Genomic DNA, 19,644 nt, shown 5'->3' on the forward strand with positions numbered 1-19,644 from the left:
AAAACCTCATGACTCAGTTTCTTTTTTGCTATTATTTAAAGACATGCAAAGCCTAGAGAAGCTCCTGAGAGATGCTGTAATCTACGGCCAGCCTCGAGTCCGCAGAGCTTGGAAGAAGATTCTCATCCTAGTGGAGGGCATCTACAGGTATGGAAATAACCAGGGACATTTTTTTTTTTTAACCAGGGACATTTTAACACACTAGGTCCCACAGCAAGCTGACAAATGAGGAAAGTCTGACCTCTCCTCGCTCAATGGAAAAATGAGTTGGAAATAATGTATTATGAAGAAACCTGAGCCAGAGCTACCAACATATAGCTGTCAGGCCTTGGGTCACCTGTCTTTTCAATGTCTGAACATATGGAAGAACACCTCAGAGGCTGGATGCTTGTGAAAGCAGATGTCCTCAGAATGGTCATCACAAGGCATTGCTGACTTGCATTGATTCTTTCTGCTACTTTTGGCTGTCTCACAGTTTTGAAGACCTATGGGGGCTGGATTATTCAATATCAGAATGCTTTTTGCCTGGGTTGGCTGGGTGGCTCAGTTGATTAAGCATCACTCTTGAGTTCCACTCAGGTCGTGATCTCAGGGTTATGATATCAAGCCTGAGCTTAAGATTCTCTTCTCTCCCTCTCTCTCTGCCCTCCTCAGCCCCTGGCTCACATGCTCTTTCTCGCAAAAAAAAAAAAAAAAAAAAAAAGAATGCTTCTTGCCTTTATGGCATTGCTGATAGGTTCCCAGATGCTTCTAACTGGACAGTGCACCTAAACTCCAGTTGCTTGCTGAACTTGGCCAATTGTTTGCATTAGAATACAAAAAGCCTGCACGTTTTCCACAAGGTTAAGGCTAATCTCAAAGGCAATTCTTGATCCAGAGGTGGGAGCAGCTGAACTTGGCATCTGAAGGTCAGTTTCCCACTGCTTTGAAGCCAAGCAGACAAAACACCCACCAAGTCACTGAGAGTTTTTACAAGGCACATTGTGATGGAATGGGCTTCATTCTCTGTCTGAATTGATTATCATTGCTGAAATGGAAATTGCCTCCAAGCTGTTCTGTCCAATGCCCTAGTCCTTGAGTCAAGGAAACATTACCTCAGAGGGCTGCCTCCTTAAATAAGTTCTCAAACAATCCTAATGTTCAGAGAATTAAGGGAGATGTTTCTTATAGAAAAGTGAACAATACTGAATGTAAGGGAATGAAAGCTTAACTTCCCCACAAGGAAAGGTGTGCTTACAAAGGAGACTTAGATCAGAGGGAGCTTTTGATTTAGCCAGAGTGCACATCATTTCTGTTCCCTGAATGGATAACAGAAGAAAAGTCTCCATCCCTTTTGGGAAAAATAAGTGCTTTCTCCTAAATTTAAAATAATAATAATATTATTATTTATTATTAATAATAAGCCAGGTACCATCTTGTTTTTTCCCTCAGCCTTTTCCCCAGTGCCCACTGTTCTGGGCGTTTCCAGTTCTTCCGTAGAGTTGCAGAGCTGGCATTTCGAGTAGCCCACTTTATGCATCACTTATCAGTATCTCCTCAGGTCAGCCCCCAGACAGTGTCCTATTTATGAAGTCTTTGGGATCACCCTAGAGCAGTGTTCTCAACCAAGGTGATTCCTTCCCCTCAACCCTCCCCTATCCTGGACACTTTGGACAATTTTCAGTTGTCACAGCTGCCATAGAGTACTACTGGCATCTAGTGGGCAGAAGCCAGTGATGCCGTTAAACATTCTACAATGCACAGGACAGGCCCCTATATCAGAGAATCAGCCTGCTCAAAATGTCAACAGTGCTGAGGTTGAAAGACCCTGATGTGGAATATTTCAATTAATAATTCAGTTTCATTAATTATTCGCTGGCCTTGAACTTGCTACTTTCAGGAAATGATCGCATATGGACTCTGGGCTGTCATGACCTCAAGCACAGGTCTTTCTCCCTGTGTGATCTGTGCCAGCTGCCAGCCCAGGAGGGGAGCCCTTATCTAAACACCTGTCATTCATGCCTGGACTCGCAGGAGCAGGGATCAGCTGAGGGACAGCAGATTGGGTGAACCAGAGTTGACAGAATCCAACTTCAAATAAACAAAACTTGGCTCCACTAAAGGAAAGTCGTGTTTTAAGTACTTTGATCATGGCTGAAGTTAAGTAGACCACCAGCATTTTACTGTCAACTATTCCCATCAGTTACACAGAGAAACCACTCCAGCAGCAGGGCTCATTAATGCTGGGGCCTATGTCCTACCACAAGCTCAGGAGGACAGGAGAGCCAGGTGTGGACTTCCGGCTCCAAGCCAACAAGGCACCAAACCAGCACTAGGGCTTCACGAGCAATGGTGCCTGCTCTGGTACCTAATACCATGTAACAAACCACCCAGAGCATGACGGCTTACACAGCAATGAGCTATTATTTCCCATACCACTGTGGGTTCCCTGGATCAACTGGGCAGTTCTTCTGCTCCTCATGGTGTTGGCTGTGGTCATTTAAGAGGTTGCCTTTAGAAGTCGAGCTGGGATCTGGAACATCCAAAATGACCTCACTGAGTTCTAGCTGTTGACAGAAGTACCTTGTTCCGTTCTCTTCTCTGGGGTGCTTTGTCTATAGGCTCTTCTCACTCAGCAATCAAGCCAGAACTTCCTTACAACATGGTGCTGTCTTCTGAGAGAGTGAAAACAGGAAAAGACTGTCAGTCTTTTCAAGGCTAGGCCCAGAACCAGTATGGCATCACTTCTGCAAGCACGATGGGTCAAAGGACGGCAAAAGGCCAGCCAACCCAGACTCAAGGAGAAGGGGGATAGAGCCCACCTCCTGATGGGAGGGTTGGCTTGTGTTTAGAGCGATGGGAAGACTTGAAGGCAGCCATCTTTGGAGGCAATCTGCCACAGTGGTTCAATCAGCTTGACATTTATTTATACAACGAAACCTCCACTCTTCATGGACTTCCCTTCACAGAGAGCTTTCTTTTACCTCATCTGCACAGAATCTTGTCTTTAAATGAAATTATGACCTAAAAGGGCTCATTTGAAGCTAGGAAGCAGGGCATTTCTTAGACAGGCTTTGGTACTTCCTAGAGCCTCATTTTCCTCATCTGTAAAATAAAGATAACCTAGACTGGAGTTCTGGACCATAGTGGATGATCTCACTTGCTGCTATCACCAAAAAATGAAATTATTTCCCACAAGATTTACCAAAGAGCCAGGGTTAGGAATGTGAAATCAACAGTTCACAAATGCACTTCTACTTTTTAGCAATGTGTTATGGACACATACCTTGTTGACATCAATCAAAGCCTCCTTTGTTTTTTCACTCCCAGATTTGTTTTTATCTATTGCTGTTGTTTGCCACCACGGGCAAAGTCTCCCCACAACAAATGCCTCACATAAGTCAATTTTTTTCATAATTCCTAAAAATAGAAGTCAGCCAAATCAGTTTCAGGCAGGTATCAAGGTAAAAAAAAAAAAAAAAGTATCCAGATACTAAGTCTAAGAAATCCTTAAACTCCACAAAAGCAGTTATGATAATGATAATTATAATAACAATAATAATGTCACCATCCATAAACCATCTATGTCTCATTATTTATATAAAGGAGGACATGGAGGACCCAGGATCTGGAAGGAGGCCTGGGACCTGGGTTCAAATCCTAGTGTTGTTACCTACAGTTGGGTGCCCTTCATAGGGTTCTTTTGTAAGTATTAAGTAGGATCATTGAATCTCATTCTTGGCAGAAGCCCAGCCCATAGTAAGCCCACAACCAAGAGCAGCTGTCTTCATCATTAAATTCATTTTTAATTGAAGAAGTTGCTGCATGGAAAACAGTAAGCTCTCTACATTAGTGAAGCTGTTTGCTCTTTACCCAGCTGGAGGATGGGTATCAGCTCACATTTACTATGTGTCTACTTGCCACTTCACATGTATGACCTTGAGTAAGTTAAGCCTCTCTGGTACCTTTGAGGTTACTGTGAAGATGAAGACACTTGAGCCGGGGCAGATAACTGAGAGAAAATAGAGCCAGGATTCAAACCAGGTAGCCCTGCTGGGACAGAGGCCCAGCATCAACAGAAGACTCCACTCATGTGTCCCCATCTGATGATGTAAACATAGAAAATGTAAAGTCATCCATGTGGCCTTCATCATTTACCTACCTAAAAATAGGGAGATTGAAACTTAAAATCCAAAATCTGTGAGTTCATGATTTGGGGCTTAAAAGTACAATAGTATTATTTTAGTATTGTCATCTGCATTCTCTTTTAAGTATTATTTTAAAGTCAGACTTTTCTAGTTTTGTATCTCTGAAAAGTCTAGTTAGTTGACTCATTGTGGTTGAGAAATCTCAAAATTATTCAAAAAATGTACTAGAGAAGGGGAGGGGTTCCCAGATAACCTAGGATATAAAGTAGCATAACTAGAACTCATAACTTTCAAAATAAAAGGTATGGGGAACAGCCCTTCCAAAAAATACATATGTAAACAAATGTTTAAGTCTCAGAATACCATTCTCTCTAAGGGTATAAGCCATTCTCCTTCACAAAATAGTGTAAGTTTAAGGGTTGAGAACTTTAACCTATGGTTTAAACAAATAAAGAAAAAAGGAAAAGAAAGTACTTTATTTTTAATTAGTCTTAGCTCTTTTCACCCTCTTTCCTTTGTTGGATTGTACTTGGGGCCCACCAAGGAGATTTTCCACCATGTAAGTTGACATACCGGTAGTTTAATTCCCAATCCTGCCAATGGATAATATGCTTTATATGTGGAGGAGAAGGTGATGAAAAGGAAATTTCAAAAGAGTCCTGTCACTTAGCTAATACATTATGTAACAGAAAAGATATAAAGAAATTGTTCACCAGCTTGTTGGTTTAAGACTAATTCAAGTCCTTGCACTGAGCTTCAAATTAAGTGGTGGAATTATCTCTACCTATAGTTATATTTTAGTTGTTTTTCTTTAATTGAAGTCAAAAGAAAGCACAACTTGCCATTCAAGAAGAAAAAATAAAACACTGTCCTTGTTTTCTTTTTCATTTTTGGCACTGTATTTTCTGACAGCGATTTACAGGAACAACATAGATAACCTTTTCTTGCCTGCACAAATCTCATTATCCTCCTTAAGAAAAGGTTCAATTCAAATTTGGTCACATTGAGAAATTGAAAACTTAGTGTGAGTGAATATAGCTTTTTATAAAAGCTGAGTTCTCTCTAGGACTCATGTGTACCCTGCAGTAACTCCAGAAATCAGCAGTACTGTAGAGTCATTAATCTTGGAGAAAGAAATATAAACCAGGTGGGCAGACTCCTAACATCAGCTAGACCAGCCCCAGCGAAGGATGGCTAATTAGCTGCCTTGAGTGTCTGCAAACTGTTCAGCATTAACTCTGGCTCCTGCCAAATTCAGTTCCAGAACAAAGAATGGCTATTTGTGACATGTCAAGTTTTTAGCATACTTGTGTTACCAACTTATAACATGTTAAAGATGAGAAGTAGATCCTAGAATGTTGAGGGAATATAGCCATTTATTATGTATGACACCCATATGCCTCTTTCCTAGAAGATTCAACACAGAGCATTGTGTAGGGCTCACAATTTCTCAAGTCAGGCCTCGTTGCAAACATTTCTCCCAAAGCTCCTCCTAAGAAAAAGAACAACCCAATAAGTGCTCATTATGTGCCAAGACACTTTACAAACTTTATTTCTAGGCTTCCTTAGAAAGATCTTATAAAGAGGGTTCCATCATCATGCTTACTTGACATAAGAGAAAACTGAAGCAGAGAACATCATGTGAGATGCCCAAGTCCTCAGCTGGTAAGTGGTGTGGCTACAGTCTAAGCTTAGTGAGATGGCTGTGCCTTCTCAGTGAAAACCATGTTAACAAGCAGTTAATCAAAGAAGTTACTGGAATTTATTCACAAACTTATATAAGAGAAGATGACTGTATTTGGTTTTCATTTCATTAAAATCTGAAAACAGCCATTCAGAATGACCTTGTGAAAAACACAAATGCAATAAGCTGGACTTCATTAAAATTAACAACTTGTGCTCTGCAGAAGGCCATGCCAAGAGAATGAGAAGACAAACCACAGACTGGGAGAAAACATTTGCAAAAGATACATCTGATAATGGACTGTTACCTAAATTATACAAAGAACTCTTAAAACTCAACAGTAAGAAGGCAAATAACCTGATCGAAAAGACCTTAGCAGATACTCCACCAAAGAAGACATATAAATGGAAATACACGTAAGAAAAGATGCTCCACATCATATGTCATCAGGAAAATGTAAATTAAAGCAATAGGATACCACTACACACCTGTTAGGAGGCTAGCATCTGGAAGACTGGCAACAGTACATGCTGGCGAGAATGCACAGCAACACAAAGGCTCATACATTGTTGGTGGGAATGCAAAATAGTGGAGCCACCTTGGAAGACTGTTTGGCAGTTTCCTACAAAACTAAACAAACATACTCTTATCATACAATCCAGCAATCATGCTCCTCAGTATTTACCCAAAAGAGTTGAAAACTTATGTCCACACAAAATCCTGCACATGGATGTTTATAGTATCTCTATTCCTAATTGCCAAAACTTGGAAGCAACCAAAATGTCCTTCAGTCAGTGAATGAATAAGTAAACTGTGGTCCAGCCAGGCAATGGAATGCTATTTAGCACTAAAAAGAAATGAACTCTCAAGCCATGAAAAGGCATGGCAGTAAAAAACGTCTGTAAGATACCATAATGATGGATACAGGTTATCATACATTGGTCCAAACTTAGTGAATGCACAACACCAAGAGGCAACACTCAGGTTAACTGTAGACTTTGGGTGACAATGATGTGTCAGTGTAGGTTCATTTGTAACAAATGGACTGCTCTGGTAGAGGATGTTGATAATGGGGTAGATTATACCTATGTGGGACAGAGTATACAGGAAATCTGTAACTTCTGCTCAGCTTTGCTGTGACCTTAAAACTGCTCTAAAGAATAAAGTCCTTTAAAGAAGCCAAAAGCACAAACGCTACACTTGATGGTCATCATACTCCCTCCAAACCAATACCCCTGGGCCTGGATAACTGAACAACCAGCCGGACTGTTTTTACTGAATCAACCTAACATTTAAGTTTATTTTTGTAATACATTAAACTTAATAAATAAACTAAATAGGAAGAAGGGAGAAGCTCAACTTTCTGTTTGCATCAATTGATTACTTCTTGAACTCAATTGAAGGGTTGCTTGAGTTGTTTGACAAGCTCCTTTGTGTGGTGAGGGTGAGAGTCTGTGTGTTTTCATAGAACTCAACTGTCAGGGCAGTCAAAACTGTGTGTGGTGTAGACCCAGCCCACAAAGTGTTCTGAGAACTGATTAAAGCCAAAACTTCTTTTCCATCCACTGAGTTCCAAAGGTGCCATGTAAATGTGAATTTTACTTATTTCTTTACTTCACATTTTTCCCTTTTCTGAAGGACCTGAAGAGGTTTTTGCAGCTTACAATACCATGAAAAATTAAACACTTAGGGCTAAAACAAAAAGGTTCATCTACGGCAGTGGTTATCAAAGTGCTGTCCCTAACCAGAAGTGGGAGTTTGGTAGAAATACAGACTGTCAGCCCATCTCAGACCTGCTAAATCAGAAACTTGGGGGCAAGGAGGTGAGGGGGGAGCAGTAATCTGTGTTTTAACAAACCATGCAGGGGATTCTGATGCTCACTCAAAAATGAGAAGATTTCCCTAAAGGAACAGAAAAAAAGGGTCACTACCAGACACCCTTGACTTCCAATCAAGACAGCCTAAGAACTTTCTATTGTGCTTTCATTAATACTGTGTGTCTTAAGCAGAGTTCTGTTATGTATTTTTAGTTCTTTCCTTTGATCTTTGGCAATCCAAGCACTGAATTTAGGTCAGATAGAACTGGTCAAATAGCAGCAAGCTTGAAAAGATGAATTACTGTAATTTAATTAAAATGAGCAAAATACCTAGAATCCAAAAAAGGTCAGTCTAGTTACACTAGCTGACTTTATGAATAAACTGATCAACAGTGCAGTGAGCTAATTGTTTATGTAGTAATTAGCTATAACAACTCAGAGCACTGAAATCTATTGAACATAAATTATTTTTTTTCAAGGAAAATATTGTCAAATTAACCTTACAAGATTGAGAGGGTTGTCTGAGCCAAATAAAATATGCTGTAAGAAGAAAGGAATTGCATGTCCCTGTCACCGCTGACTGGTGTCAGGGCACGATGTCTGAGACACATTGGAAGGGAGACCATTACAGAGCTTCCCAGGAAAGTATACACAAATGACAAGCATTTCTCCTTATGCCCTAGCATGGAAGGTTCCATCGTGCATCTGCCCCAGATCGTGGCTCTAAAGAAGAAATACAAGGCTTACCTCTACATAGATGAAGCTCACAGTATTGGGTCCGTGGGCCCAACTGGCCGGGGTGTTGTAGAATTCTTTGGACTGGACCCTCGAGATGTCGATGTGCTTATGGGCACATTCACCAAAAGCTTTGGAGCTGCAGGAGGTTACATAGCTGGAAGGAAGGTAAGAGAGGGACTCCCTGTGTCTACTTAAAACCTGAATGCTCTGGCGACACAGTTTGTAGGGCTGCTCTGGATTCCATGAGAGTTCAGTGCAGTTCACCATACCTCAGTAAATCATGGCAGCCTAGATACAGTCGGTCCACAGCCAAGTAAGCCCAGAATAGCAAGGAACTCACCCTCAAATGGTGAAGAGGAGCATGTGATGAGCAATCCCATTATAATAAAATGACAACACAGGCAGTGTACACAGGCAAAGACTTACTACAAGAAGAGGGGTTGTTAACTCTGCAGGGTAGTATCTAAGGAGTCTTAGAATAAATATCATTCTTATAGGCAAATGATGGGGAGAGGGTATATTTCAAAAAGAGGGAATAATGTATACCAAACCACAGAAATGCTAAGGGGATGCTACAGAACTGTGAGCAGCTTGGTTTTTGTGGCATGAAAAAACATAAAGCAGACATCAGCAACAGTGGGCAAAGGTCAGATATTAATGAGGTTGGCCTTGTGCTACAAGTTCTGGGTTTTAAGAGTTTTAATCAAAATTGTAGCAATATCATGCCCTTTAAGGAGATTTTCTGTGCAAAATAATTCTCTCCCACATTTTGGATAAGCCACAGGTCAATTTTTGTCACCCTCTCATATATTTTTTTAAAGATTTTATTATTTATTTATTTATGTTTTTTTTTTAAGTGATCTCTACCACCAATGTGGGGCTCAAACTCATGAGCTGGAGATCAAGAATCGCATGTTACACCAACTGAGCCAGAAGATGCCCTTCTTATGTCCTATCTACATGACTTAAAATTCTGATCTGATGGGATCAGACTATTGAGTGTTATCCTTGTTCTTTTATGACCAACATCTCCAGGGGGGTTTTCAATATAAACCAATACATGTTTAAAAGAAATGTAAAAAGAGGACGGAAGGGAGGGAGAAAGAGAAAATGAAAAATTCAAACCTGGATTTGAGAGATAGATAAAGAAGTCAGTTGCCTGCCCTGTATCCAAATCCTGAGAGCTATCTCATGTAGGCCTACACCTGTCCCAAAGTAACTTGTGGCAGTGATGCTAGCTCCACCGAGGAGGCACACCAGGCCCCAAACCAGTGCATGCAGATGGCATCAACAGCTTATCCAAAATTCCCAATAACTTACTCATTGTGACCAGCAGGAACAAAAGTTCAGACTCCTGATAACCCAGTCAGACAAATCAGGGATTGCAGCAGAAAACAGTCTGGTCATTGAAAGCCTATGATTTAAAACAGTGAAATCTATAGCCACTTGCCCTGCCATGAGATACACAAGCGCTTAAAATGTTCAGGGTTTTCAGTGGCCTTGACCCTTCAAAAAGCATTACTTTCTTCTGAACTCAAAGCATTGTTTTCCATCCTCCCTTCACTGGCCTGTGGGAATTAGCTGGGTAATGCTAAAAACATAGGGAATGCTACAAAATTTAGCTAAATCTGGTGAAAGGTTAAATGTTCCCTTCCTCAACTGTGGAAGCGGAGGGATCAGAGGGTCTCAAATTTAGGAGGTCCCTTTTCCGGCTGCGTTGCTTTGTGAGCTTGTGGTTTTGTAATTACTTTAGCAGCAGTTCTGAGCTACAGAATTTTTAACCAAGCGTAACTCTGTTTCCTCTGCCAAGGGCACCTGAATAAACGGAAGCAAGCGGATCCTTGAAATGTTGTCAAATTTGGTAGATGTCACATTTTCCCCTTGGAGTTCCTTCCTGTGATACTCACTTTAAACAAAGGCTCTTGACTAGCCTGGAAGTGAGGACCAGCTCACTCTGATTCTCTCTTATTCTCTATCCTCAAGCCAGTAGGACTGTTTGACAAGTGTATTTGTTCCTGTCTGTGTAACCTGTATTCCTTTGGGGTGGACAACTGGGCAGTCCTGGGAAATTGTTTACATTAATCGCAATGCAGAAAAACATATAGATCTATCTGTTCCTTTCCTTGCTCTTTAAAATATTCATCCTCTGCATGCTTGGATCCAGAGAACTGCAACATCCCTCCCCAACCCACTCTCCCTCCCCTCCCCTCCTGCTCCCTTCCCCTCCCCTCCCCTTCCCCCTCCCCCCTCCTCTCCTCTCCCCTTTCTCCTCCCTTCTTCCTCCTCCCCCTCCTTCCCCCTCCCCTCCACTCTATCATCCCTCCCCAACAACCTCTCCTCTCCTCCCTGTCCCCCTCCCCCTTCCTCTCCCTCTCCCCTCCCCTCTCCCCCTCCTCATCCTCCTCCCCCTCCCCTCTCCTCCTCCCTTTCCCCTCTCCTCCCATTCCCCCTTCCCTCCACCTCCCCCACTCCCCTTCCCTTCCTTTCCCCCTCCTCTCCCATTCCCCTTCCCCCCTCCTTCCCTCCCCTTCCCCCTCCTCTCCCATTCCTCTTCCCCCTCTCCTCGTCCGCTCTCCTTCCCCTCCCCTCCTCTCCTTCTTCCCCTCCCTTCTTCCTCCTCTCCCCCTCCCCTCCACTGCATCATCCCTCCCCAACCCCCTCCTCTCCACTCGCCTCTCCCTCTCCCCTCCCCATCCCCGTCCATACTACACTGTAGTCTCCGAATTGACCACTAGATGGCAGCAAGCTAGTCTTTGGCAGAGGTCCATTAGCCTATGCAGAGACTTAACTGCCCTAAAACAGCAAGATGCAAACTCTAGAAAACATAGGGCAGTTTTTAAGACGTGGAAGGTGAGCAAGAGATTGGAGGCCACTTGTGTTGTTCCCTGATGATTTCAAAATCAGTCAAATACACACCTGTCTGGAATGGTTTTGATGAGTCTGTGGCAAACCCAGATATACTGGTTTGCTTCCCAGCTGATAAGCCAAGTTAATGGAATTTTTGCATCTGCTTGTCTGTACCTTTAACTTTTTAACTTATGTTAATTTTAAATTAGGTATAGTTTCCATTTAAATCATAGCTTTTATTCCCTGAATTTTGAATTATTTTTGTGAAAAAATTTCACTTAGACTTTATTGGACAAATGCCAACAGTTTTAATTTGAAGGAAATCTTTCTACTTAGCTATTGAAATAATTAGAGTTTTAGAATTCTATCATGTTTTTTCCTGGATATTTTGCCGTGTATACCTCAATTTGGGGAGGTACTGCAAAATATCCAGGATTCTAGCCAATGGGCACAAAAGCAACAAAATTAACCAAAAAGGTGTTAAAGAACACACACTAGGACCTTACATTTTTTTCTGAAACCCTAATAATTTCATTTTTACTGCGTTCATGGGGATCTTAGTAAATCATGAGATTTGATTACTTGAGTCAAAAACTCTATAAAAAAGATAAAACTGTCTGGCTCTCTTTTTAAATATCAATGTTAGGGTTAGTAGTAGAGGGACTATATTCCTTTTAACAGTTTCTAGGAGGCTCTAGAAGCTTTTCTGGAGCTGATCAAGATTGGGACTATGTAGGTAAGTGACAAGATACGTCACAGAAGGAAAAGTGTTTAGAAACAAACAAGGGGAGAAAAACTCGATTTGGAGCAGCCCCGGTGGCGCAGCGGTTTAGCGCCGCCTGCAGCCCGGGGCGTGATCCTGGAGATCTGGGATCGAGTCCCACGACAGGCTCTCTGCATGGAGCCTGCTTCTCCCTCTGCCTGTGTCTCTGCACCTCTCTCTCTCTCTAAATAAATAAATAAATAAATACATACATACATACATACATACATAATCTTTAAAAAATAAATGCTTCCCTATTAAAAAAAAAAAAAGAAAGAAAAGAAAAACTTGATTTGGTGCTAAGATAGTACCCCAGAGAAGAGATTTTTTTCTTGGCCCCAGGCTGGCTGTCACAGAATGTCTGACAAATTCATCTCTACTTACTGGAATTTACTGCCCTGGCCTCGACCTTCTCTCCCCGCCATAGGGAAACCATAGGTCTCTCCAGAGCCAGCAAGATTTTGCTATTTTGTTCACTTTGAGTTTGGAGCTACTGTAAATGATCTGCGAACAACTCAACTTGGAACATTCTGTCCTTTCATGACCTTTGAGGTGAAATGTCAGATAATTACTTCTTTCCACCAATCAGAGCTCCATGCCATGAATGGCTTCTTTAAGGATGCCTGAGCTGATGGAGCTAGGTTTATGTTTATTTTTTAATTTGTGTCAGTCCAGTTGCTGAGGAGATGTGGTCAACACTAAAGACCTTGTTTGGAGCTGGTGCGGGGGGATCCAAGTGTTTCTCAGGCATGCAGCCTTAGTCCCCTTGTATGCCTGCTGCTAACCACTGGCTTTCATAGCCTCCATGGGCTGAACTGAGACTTGCAAATGTGTGCAGCAAAGGTAGCCTTCATGATTGATAGGCTGTAGGGCTAGAATTCTGGAGGAGGGAAATCAGACAGGGCAGCCAAATTTGGGGTGAGCGTTAGCCCCAGAAGCCTGGGCGCCAGACAAAGGCAGGCCCCTAACCGAAGCCAGCTCTGCCCTGTATGCTTGGCCGCGGCTGCATTTAACAGCCCTTTGAAGTAAATGGGGGTCATGGTATGAACACCATGATGTTTATTCTAAGAGCCTCCTCTCTGATTTCCTCAGCAAACCACCCTTGCCCTTGAACTCCAGGCCTATGGCTAGAGAAAATAATCAGGTTTTTGAACTTACAAGTGAACTTGGAGACCTCAGTATGAGGAGACCTCTAACCCACTCTGAAGGAAGACATAACCCAGACTTTCCTTGAAGGGACCAAAGCCAAATCCTAAGTCATGGTTCCTGGTGCCTAATGGGGGAATCAGAATCTGGGCATCAACACCTTCCTTGATGCTCTGCAGAAGTTACCTAAGGAGCCCCACTTTCTGAGCCACACAAGAAAATTAGCCTGGTCCACAAATTCAGACCCTCAGAGGAAGGGGACTCAGTCTAAAAGAAATAAGGTTGTGGGCAAGATAGTCTTAATGTTAAAAGGGAATAATAACTGCACTAATGAGGCATTTATTCAAACTAAGAAGCAGACAACCTTGGCTTTATGAAATTCCCTAATTTGGAAAGGAAAATTAGGCGTTGGGGACCCTGGGAAGAGCCCTTGAGAAACCCAAGGAAGCTTTGTTTTGTTACTTTGTATGATCTTTGTCAGTGATGCCCCAAAACTAAGAGAATATTTCTATACTTGTTCCTAAGAATGCAGCTTAGTAGTTCCCTATATACTTCAGGGACCCTCACCGTTCTTCCTCAGTCCCTAAAGGCCTTTGCTCCTCATTAGATCATCAGTATTTACCAGGCCCTGCTAGGTACCCACCACTGTGGCTTTTAGAGGAGGGTATAACTCTCAAAGTAGTCTCACTCTCTTTGGTGATATAAGAGCAATAGCCTCAAAGCATTTTGAGACTGATGCAATTCACTCTGTAATTTAGTACTGTTAACAGTTGAGTATATTAGAGATTCTCCCTTCCTCCCCCCAAAAAGGAGCAATTTGTGAACTAGGGAAAGCACCACAGGTGAAATGGAAGTGAAGAAAGTCATCTCTGAGCTCCCCTGTCCCCTCACTGCCAAGCCAGCTCTCTAGTTGGAAAAGTATTATAGTATGGTGCTAAGGGTGGGAACTCTAGACCCAGACTCTTTGGGTCCAAATCCTAGTTATCCAATCATGTTTTGGTTGAATAATTTTCTGACCCTTTCAGTGACTCAGTAATCAACTATATAAGGGAGATAAAAATAATACCTACATCAGACTGATTGGGAAGGTTAAATAAGTTAATCCATGGAAAGTCCTTCAAATGGAGCCTCAAGTGGCCAAGGAATATCAGCTGTCATGTTAGCTCAAGCCCTATAATGTTCTCAGAGCCATGCCATCTGTCATGAAGTCTGGTATTCTTTTCTTTAAAATGCCTCTCTTTTCCCTCCTAACATTACCATCCCAATAAGGATGGAGGAAGAGCTGGGCTGAAAACCTTTGGTTTGCTGCCCAGGTGTACCAGGGTGTAGTTAGCTAACCTTAAAACACTACCCTCTGCCAAATAAGGGGGTTGGGATAGAGACACTCCAAGGAGTTTTTGTATTTTGGTCCCCTCCTCCCAGCCCATGCTCCCAGCTCTAAGAATCCTCGATTTGACAATCTATTAATGATAACCGCCAATCTCATTTGATATTCACTTTGTACCAGACACTTTTCTAGACATATTTAATTTTCATGATGACCCTGAAGTTAGTATTAGTATTATTTCATTTTTCAGAGAAGAAAAGTAAAGCACGGAGAGGTTTAGTAACTTGCTGGTGGTCACATATCGGTTAAGTGGGAGAGACAGGATTTAACTCAAGCAGTCTGATTCCAGAGCTTGTCCTGCAACTCTTCCCTTTATGGGGATAACCTTGTCTTCGAAACACTAGCTTCTCCCTCTACTCCCAATTGACTCCTCCATTCTTTGTTGATAAGATGCAATCCTCATTCCCAATTTTAGCACATGTCCCTGCCTCTCCCCTCCCCTGCATCTGTCCCAATCCATCCATCCTTCAAGGCCAGATCACCTGCTTAGAAGAGCCCTTTTCTCAGCTCTGGTCCACACAAGCCCCTATCATACTGTCACCTGTGTCCTTCCCACTGTCTTCCACTTGGCTTCCCCAGGATTTCCAGGAGGCATCAACTCTCAACAAACAAAGAAAACCCTTGCTGCTGCTCTTGGAGCAGCACTGAGCATAGAACTGTGAAGAACAGCCTGGGAAATGACTGCCTCTTTCTCTTAGAGGCTCCCCCCTCTCCCATTCCCCAGAGTGAACTTTCCAAATACTGTGTGGCCTGTGCCTTAAGTCAGGCCATCATCATGCATGTACTCTTTAAACAGTGAAAACTCACCCAACTGCTTGTATGAGGATCACTAAACCAAAGAATAGGTAGAAACTTCATTTTAATGTAAATGAATAATGGCTGCCAGGGACTAGCCTTTCCATCCCCCTTCTCTTCTTAGACTCCCACATCTAGAACAGAGCCTGGAGCAAGTCCTCCCACAAACTTGCTGGAAAAATGAAAGCAGGGACAAAGGCCCCCCAGGGGTACGGAGAAAAAAGAAAAAAAGGAAGGATAGGGAAGGGGAGGGAGAGGAGAGGATGGGAGGGAAGAAGAGGCAGAAGGGGAGGTAATGGAGGGGAAGGGAATGGGAAGGGAAGCAGAGGGAGGAAGGAAATACTTAAGACTGGAGAGGAAGAAAAGATTTAAATGGGGAATTCAAAATGAAAGAGGGAAAGAAGGAATCAGAGTAGAAGAAAAGGAAGAAAGAAAAGAAATGAAGAGTGTGAAATGAAGGACAAGAGAGAGAAAGGAAGTCAGGGAATAAGGATCCATGAAAGAGGAGATTTAGAATGAAGGACACATTGAAGGAAGCAGGAGGGACAGAATGGAGCTACCAGGTCCCCCCAGGAGGCAGGTAGATGCATCACATCAGCCACTGCCTGTGAGACAGGCCATTCACTTTACTGAAGACGATGACCTAAGAATGTTTAAGAAGCTTGTGAACAACCATGCCACCTATTCCCCAAGAGAGATGGGAAAGGGAAGGGTGGGCACAGTCCCAGGCTTGGAGTTGGGGACAGGTGTAGCTAATGAAGGGGTTTAGGAAGAGATGGGCTTGCCCGAAGCAGGGCTCCTCCCAGTTCACCTTTACGCAGGGATAATCAGAAAAGACACCTCAGTGGTATTCTAAATTGTCTCCTCATCCTTGAAGAGAGAAGGTGGCTGATGCTTTACAGACTTGCTGCTAATGCAGAGAAGTATTATTAGCCCATTAGCTTTTCTGCAAAGCATCCTGAAGGTCCCAAGCCAGAGCCAGAACCAGCGGGCCAGTGGAGGGTCTGGTCAGCAGATAGATGGCTGAGCACCTCCCATGCACCCCTCCCCATCGTGGCATTGGGTTATTGGAACATCTTAAGGCTTTCAGCAGGCTTACCTGGGACCTTATTTTGGGCCTCGGGAGTCAGGCATGCAAGTGAAGAATCATTCCTGCCACTGAAGACCAGCAGACTGCAGTGGGTCAGCACTCCAAATAGTGTTGCACAAAAATTCCAATAGTTCTCTACTGTCCAAGTTGTAACCAGAGCTTATTTGATCCTACACTCTGGTTTAATTTCCCACCTCTCCCTTCTGCCACTCTCTCCCCCACCACTCCTCTTTATCTGTTTTCATTCTTCAAGACAATTCTGCTTCCTCACTGAAGCCTTCCCTGTCTGCTCCAGCTAGCAATACCCCTCTCTTTCCTCTGCAGTCTTATACCCCTGTTGCATATAGTGGTCTGCATATCCTGTTACTTTTCCCCTTATTGCTTTTCATTGGCACAATCTAATGTTATATGCTCAATGGCAAGAACCACATCCTATATTCTTGGATACTCCTAAATACTAAGCGAGTGCTTGTGCCTGCTAAGTAGTCAACAAATGTTTGGGAAATCATTTCTCCTTTATACATATGGTTTTGCCTTGCAGACCTCAACTCCAAATTCTCAGCATTCCACTTTTGCATGCCTTGTAGGTTTTTGAAGGAGAGACTAAGAAGAGATAGAAAAAATAAACAGTTTGGTGATGCCCCTTGAAAATCAGATCACATGTGAGGATCAAATGTCTTGTGCCATGGTGGATGGGGAGCAGATTAGATGTGACTCTCACCACCAACACTAAGACTTATTTGCCTTCTTTTTTTTGTTTCCTCTTTTATTAAAGGAGCTTGTGGATTATTTACGAGTTCACTCACATAGTGCTGTATATGCCACATCCATGAGCCCCCCAGTAGCTGAGCAAATCATCAGATCAATGAAATTTATCATGGGACTGGATGGTACCACAGAAGGTAAGAGGTTCTGTAGGGGGCACAACTCTCATAGATCCTTTCTCAGACTTCTGTCTTCCTCCTGCCTCGTCAATCTGCCCCCTTCTCAGATATATACCTTTGTCTTAACCCAATTTGTAAATTCATACAAACCCACTTTATACATGATATATAATCATACATAGTACAAAAATGTACTAAAACTGCTGCCAACACACACACACACACACACACACACACACACACAAAGGAAATATTTTTTTTAAAGCAAAGAAAACTTTCTAAGTCACTTCTCAATGTGATCAGCAAATCTGGATAACTTTCTGTGATCAGTTGTGTTAAAACAAAGCAAACAGTTATATGTGTTTGCCTGTGCTTGCTTGGGGCCGTCACTTGTATTTCCCTGGGAAAAAGTAGGAGTTGGGGAGGGATTTACCATCACTGGCTATTTGGGGATACGTGTATAAAAACACACAATAACTTTCCAGACATCTTTTTTACATTGGGTCTCCACAGCCAAACTGTGCTCCTTTGCTTAACCCAAATGAGCTTAATCTTTTTGAAAAATTGTTTCAGCAAAGCCTTTTGGAGCTTGCCTTCTATCTTTAAGATATAGCTTATAGGGCTTCTACTACATGTCACAGTGGGGATACAGTGATGAATAAGGCAGCTCTTGCTGCCAGGCAATCTTGAGTGCATTTAAGTAGCAAATTATCCTGGCCCCAAAACTGGTCACTGGGCTATAGAATCCCCATGCTGCATCCCACCTCTCAGCTGGTGGGAAGCCCTCCATTGTTTAGTGCCACCTTCCAAGCCTTGCTACTTCAGTAAAGCCTGGGGAGGTCCATTTCCTGATTTTATTAAAGCAGCAGAATACTTTACTCACATACAAATTTTACCCAGAAGTCTACTATATAAAACAGATTAGAACAGGGCTGAGCTGGTTGAAGTAGTGTATACACCTCCCTCCATACTGACAGCCCTGGAGGCCCTTTTCCTGAGCCCAAGTGCTCCCCAGGACACTGGTTTGAAAACCCCTGAGACAGACCTTTCCTTTTCACTAAAGCAGAAAAATGGCCTGCAGAGTGATTTTGTTCCTGCACGTAAAATGCAGTGATTGATAGTCCTCCAAAGTCTCTTCCAACCTTGTCTTTAGGGTTTTATGATTCTGTCTCTTGTTGAATAGGCTGTGTGAGAAGGAAATAAAAATCCAATCTAGGGAGGCCATGTGGTGCAATGGTTAAGGGCAGAAACTGAAAGCATCTGCCTGGATTGGACTCCTGGGATCCCGTTTACTAGCTCTGTGGCCATAGGAAAGTGATTTAACTTGTCTGTTCAACTCTGGGCAAGTTACTTCTTGGAGCTTCAGTTCCTCCAGCTGTAAAAAAGAGGAAAATAATATTGATGAGTTCGTGCTTTTGTGAGAGTTAGGTAAATTAAGATATATAAAATACTTAAAATTATGTCTGAAAACAAGTCTTTGGTAAATGTCATGTAATTGCTTGCTACTGTTATTTGCTACTATTATTGAGGTGTTTAGTTCTCAAGTGAGAAGTATTTGGACCCCATCTCTGGGATGCTGTAGGAAAGATTCTTATGATAGAAGTGAAGTAAGACTAGATGTCCTCCAAGGCCTTGGATTAGTCAGGAGAAGCAAAGTTATGCCACCATAACAAATAAGCCTTGAAAATCTCTATGGCTTAACAGAACCAAGGTTTATTTCTTGCTCACATCAAGTCTAATACAAATCAGATAACTGCACAGCTATCCTCCATAGGAGCAGTGATTCAGGCTACTTCTAACCTGTGGCTAGGGCATCTCCTCACATGGCCTTCATGGTCACCATGGCAGAGAACAGGAGAACATCAACCTGTAAGTGACATTAACATCTTGTTTATAGTCCTTTGGCCAAAACTAGGTATATGACCACATCCAAATTTTTGGGAGAAGGAGTTGGTAAATTAAAGGATATGGATATAGATATGCAGATATCTTTCAACCTTTTAAAGTGAAGCTAAAAATAGAGCCATATCTGTCATGCCAACGTGAACTGTCTGGTTGTATGAAAAAACTGGTCTGGAACCACTGCTTCTCACAAAGCAATGTTGATGATCTTCCTGAACTTCATTCGTTCATTTTTTTAAGGTATTTATTTATTTATTTATTTATTTACTTACTTACTTATTTATTTGAGAGCACAAGTGGGTAAAGGGGCAGAGGGAGAGGGAGAAACAGACTTCCTGCTGAGCAGGGAACCCAACAGGGGACTCAGCCCCAAGACCCTGGGATCATGACCTGAGCCAAAGGCAGACACTTAACTGACTGAGCCCCCATGCATTTCTTAATGAACAATAGCCAGAATTATTCTT

General features: G+C 42.5%; 1 protein-coding gene and 1 long non-coding RNA gene across 5 annotated transcripts in view; one reads left to right on the forward strand and one right to left on the reverse strand.

Moving 5' to 3' along the window:
• LOC129496157 (uncharacterized) overlaps window positions 1-8,449 on the reverse strand; it is a 64,713-nt gene extending 56,264 nt beyond the window's left edge. For 2 of the 3 annotated variants that reach the window (XR_008661675.1, XR_008661673.1), the window contains exons 1-5: window positions 8,376-8,449; window positions 6,300-6,441; window positions 3,945-4,082; window positions 3,266-3,399; window positions 2,563-2,654 (exon numbers count right to left, since the gene is read on the reverse strand). This is a non-coding gene — a long non-coding RNA (uncharacterized LOC129496157). The remainder of the gene's footprint in view (window positions 1-2,562; window positions 2,655-3,265; window positions 3,400-3,944; window positions 4,083-6,299; window positions 6,442-8,375) is intronic. The other variant, XR_008661674.1, reaches the window with a different exon arrangement.
• SPTLC3 (serine palmitoyltransferase long chain base subunit 3) overlaps window positions 1-19,644 on the forward strand; it is a 146,470-nt gene that overhangs the window by 89,569 nt on the left and 37,257 nt on the right. For both annotated transcript variants that reach the window (XM_055304162.1, XM_055304171.1), the window contains 3 exons: window positions 42-147; window positions 8,312-8,531; window positions 17,170-17,296. In XM_055304162.1, the coding sequence (XP_055160137.1) occupies window positions 42-147; window positions 8,312-8,531; window positions 17,170-17,296 (453 nt within the window). The remainder of the gene's footprint in view (window positions 1-41; window positions 148-8,311; window positions 8,532-17,169; window positions 17,297-19,644) is intronic.

This window comes from Nyctereutes procyonoides, unplaced genomic scaffold (assembly GCF_905146905.1).
Source record: "Nyctereutes procyonoides isolate TBG_1078 unplaced genomic scaffold, NYPRO_anot_genome, whole genome shotgun sequence".
NCBI lineage: Eukaryota > Metazoa > Chordata > Mammalia > Carnivora > Canidae > Nyctereutes > Nyctereutes procyonoides.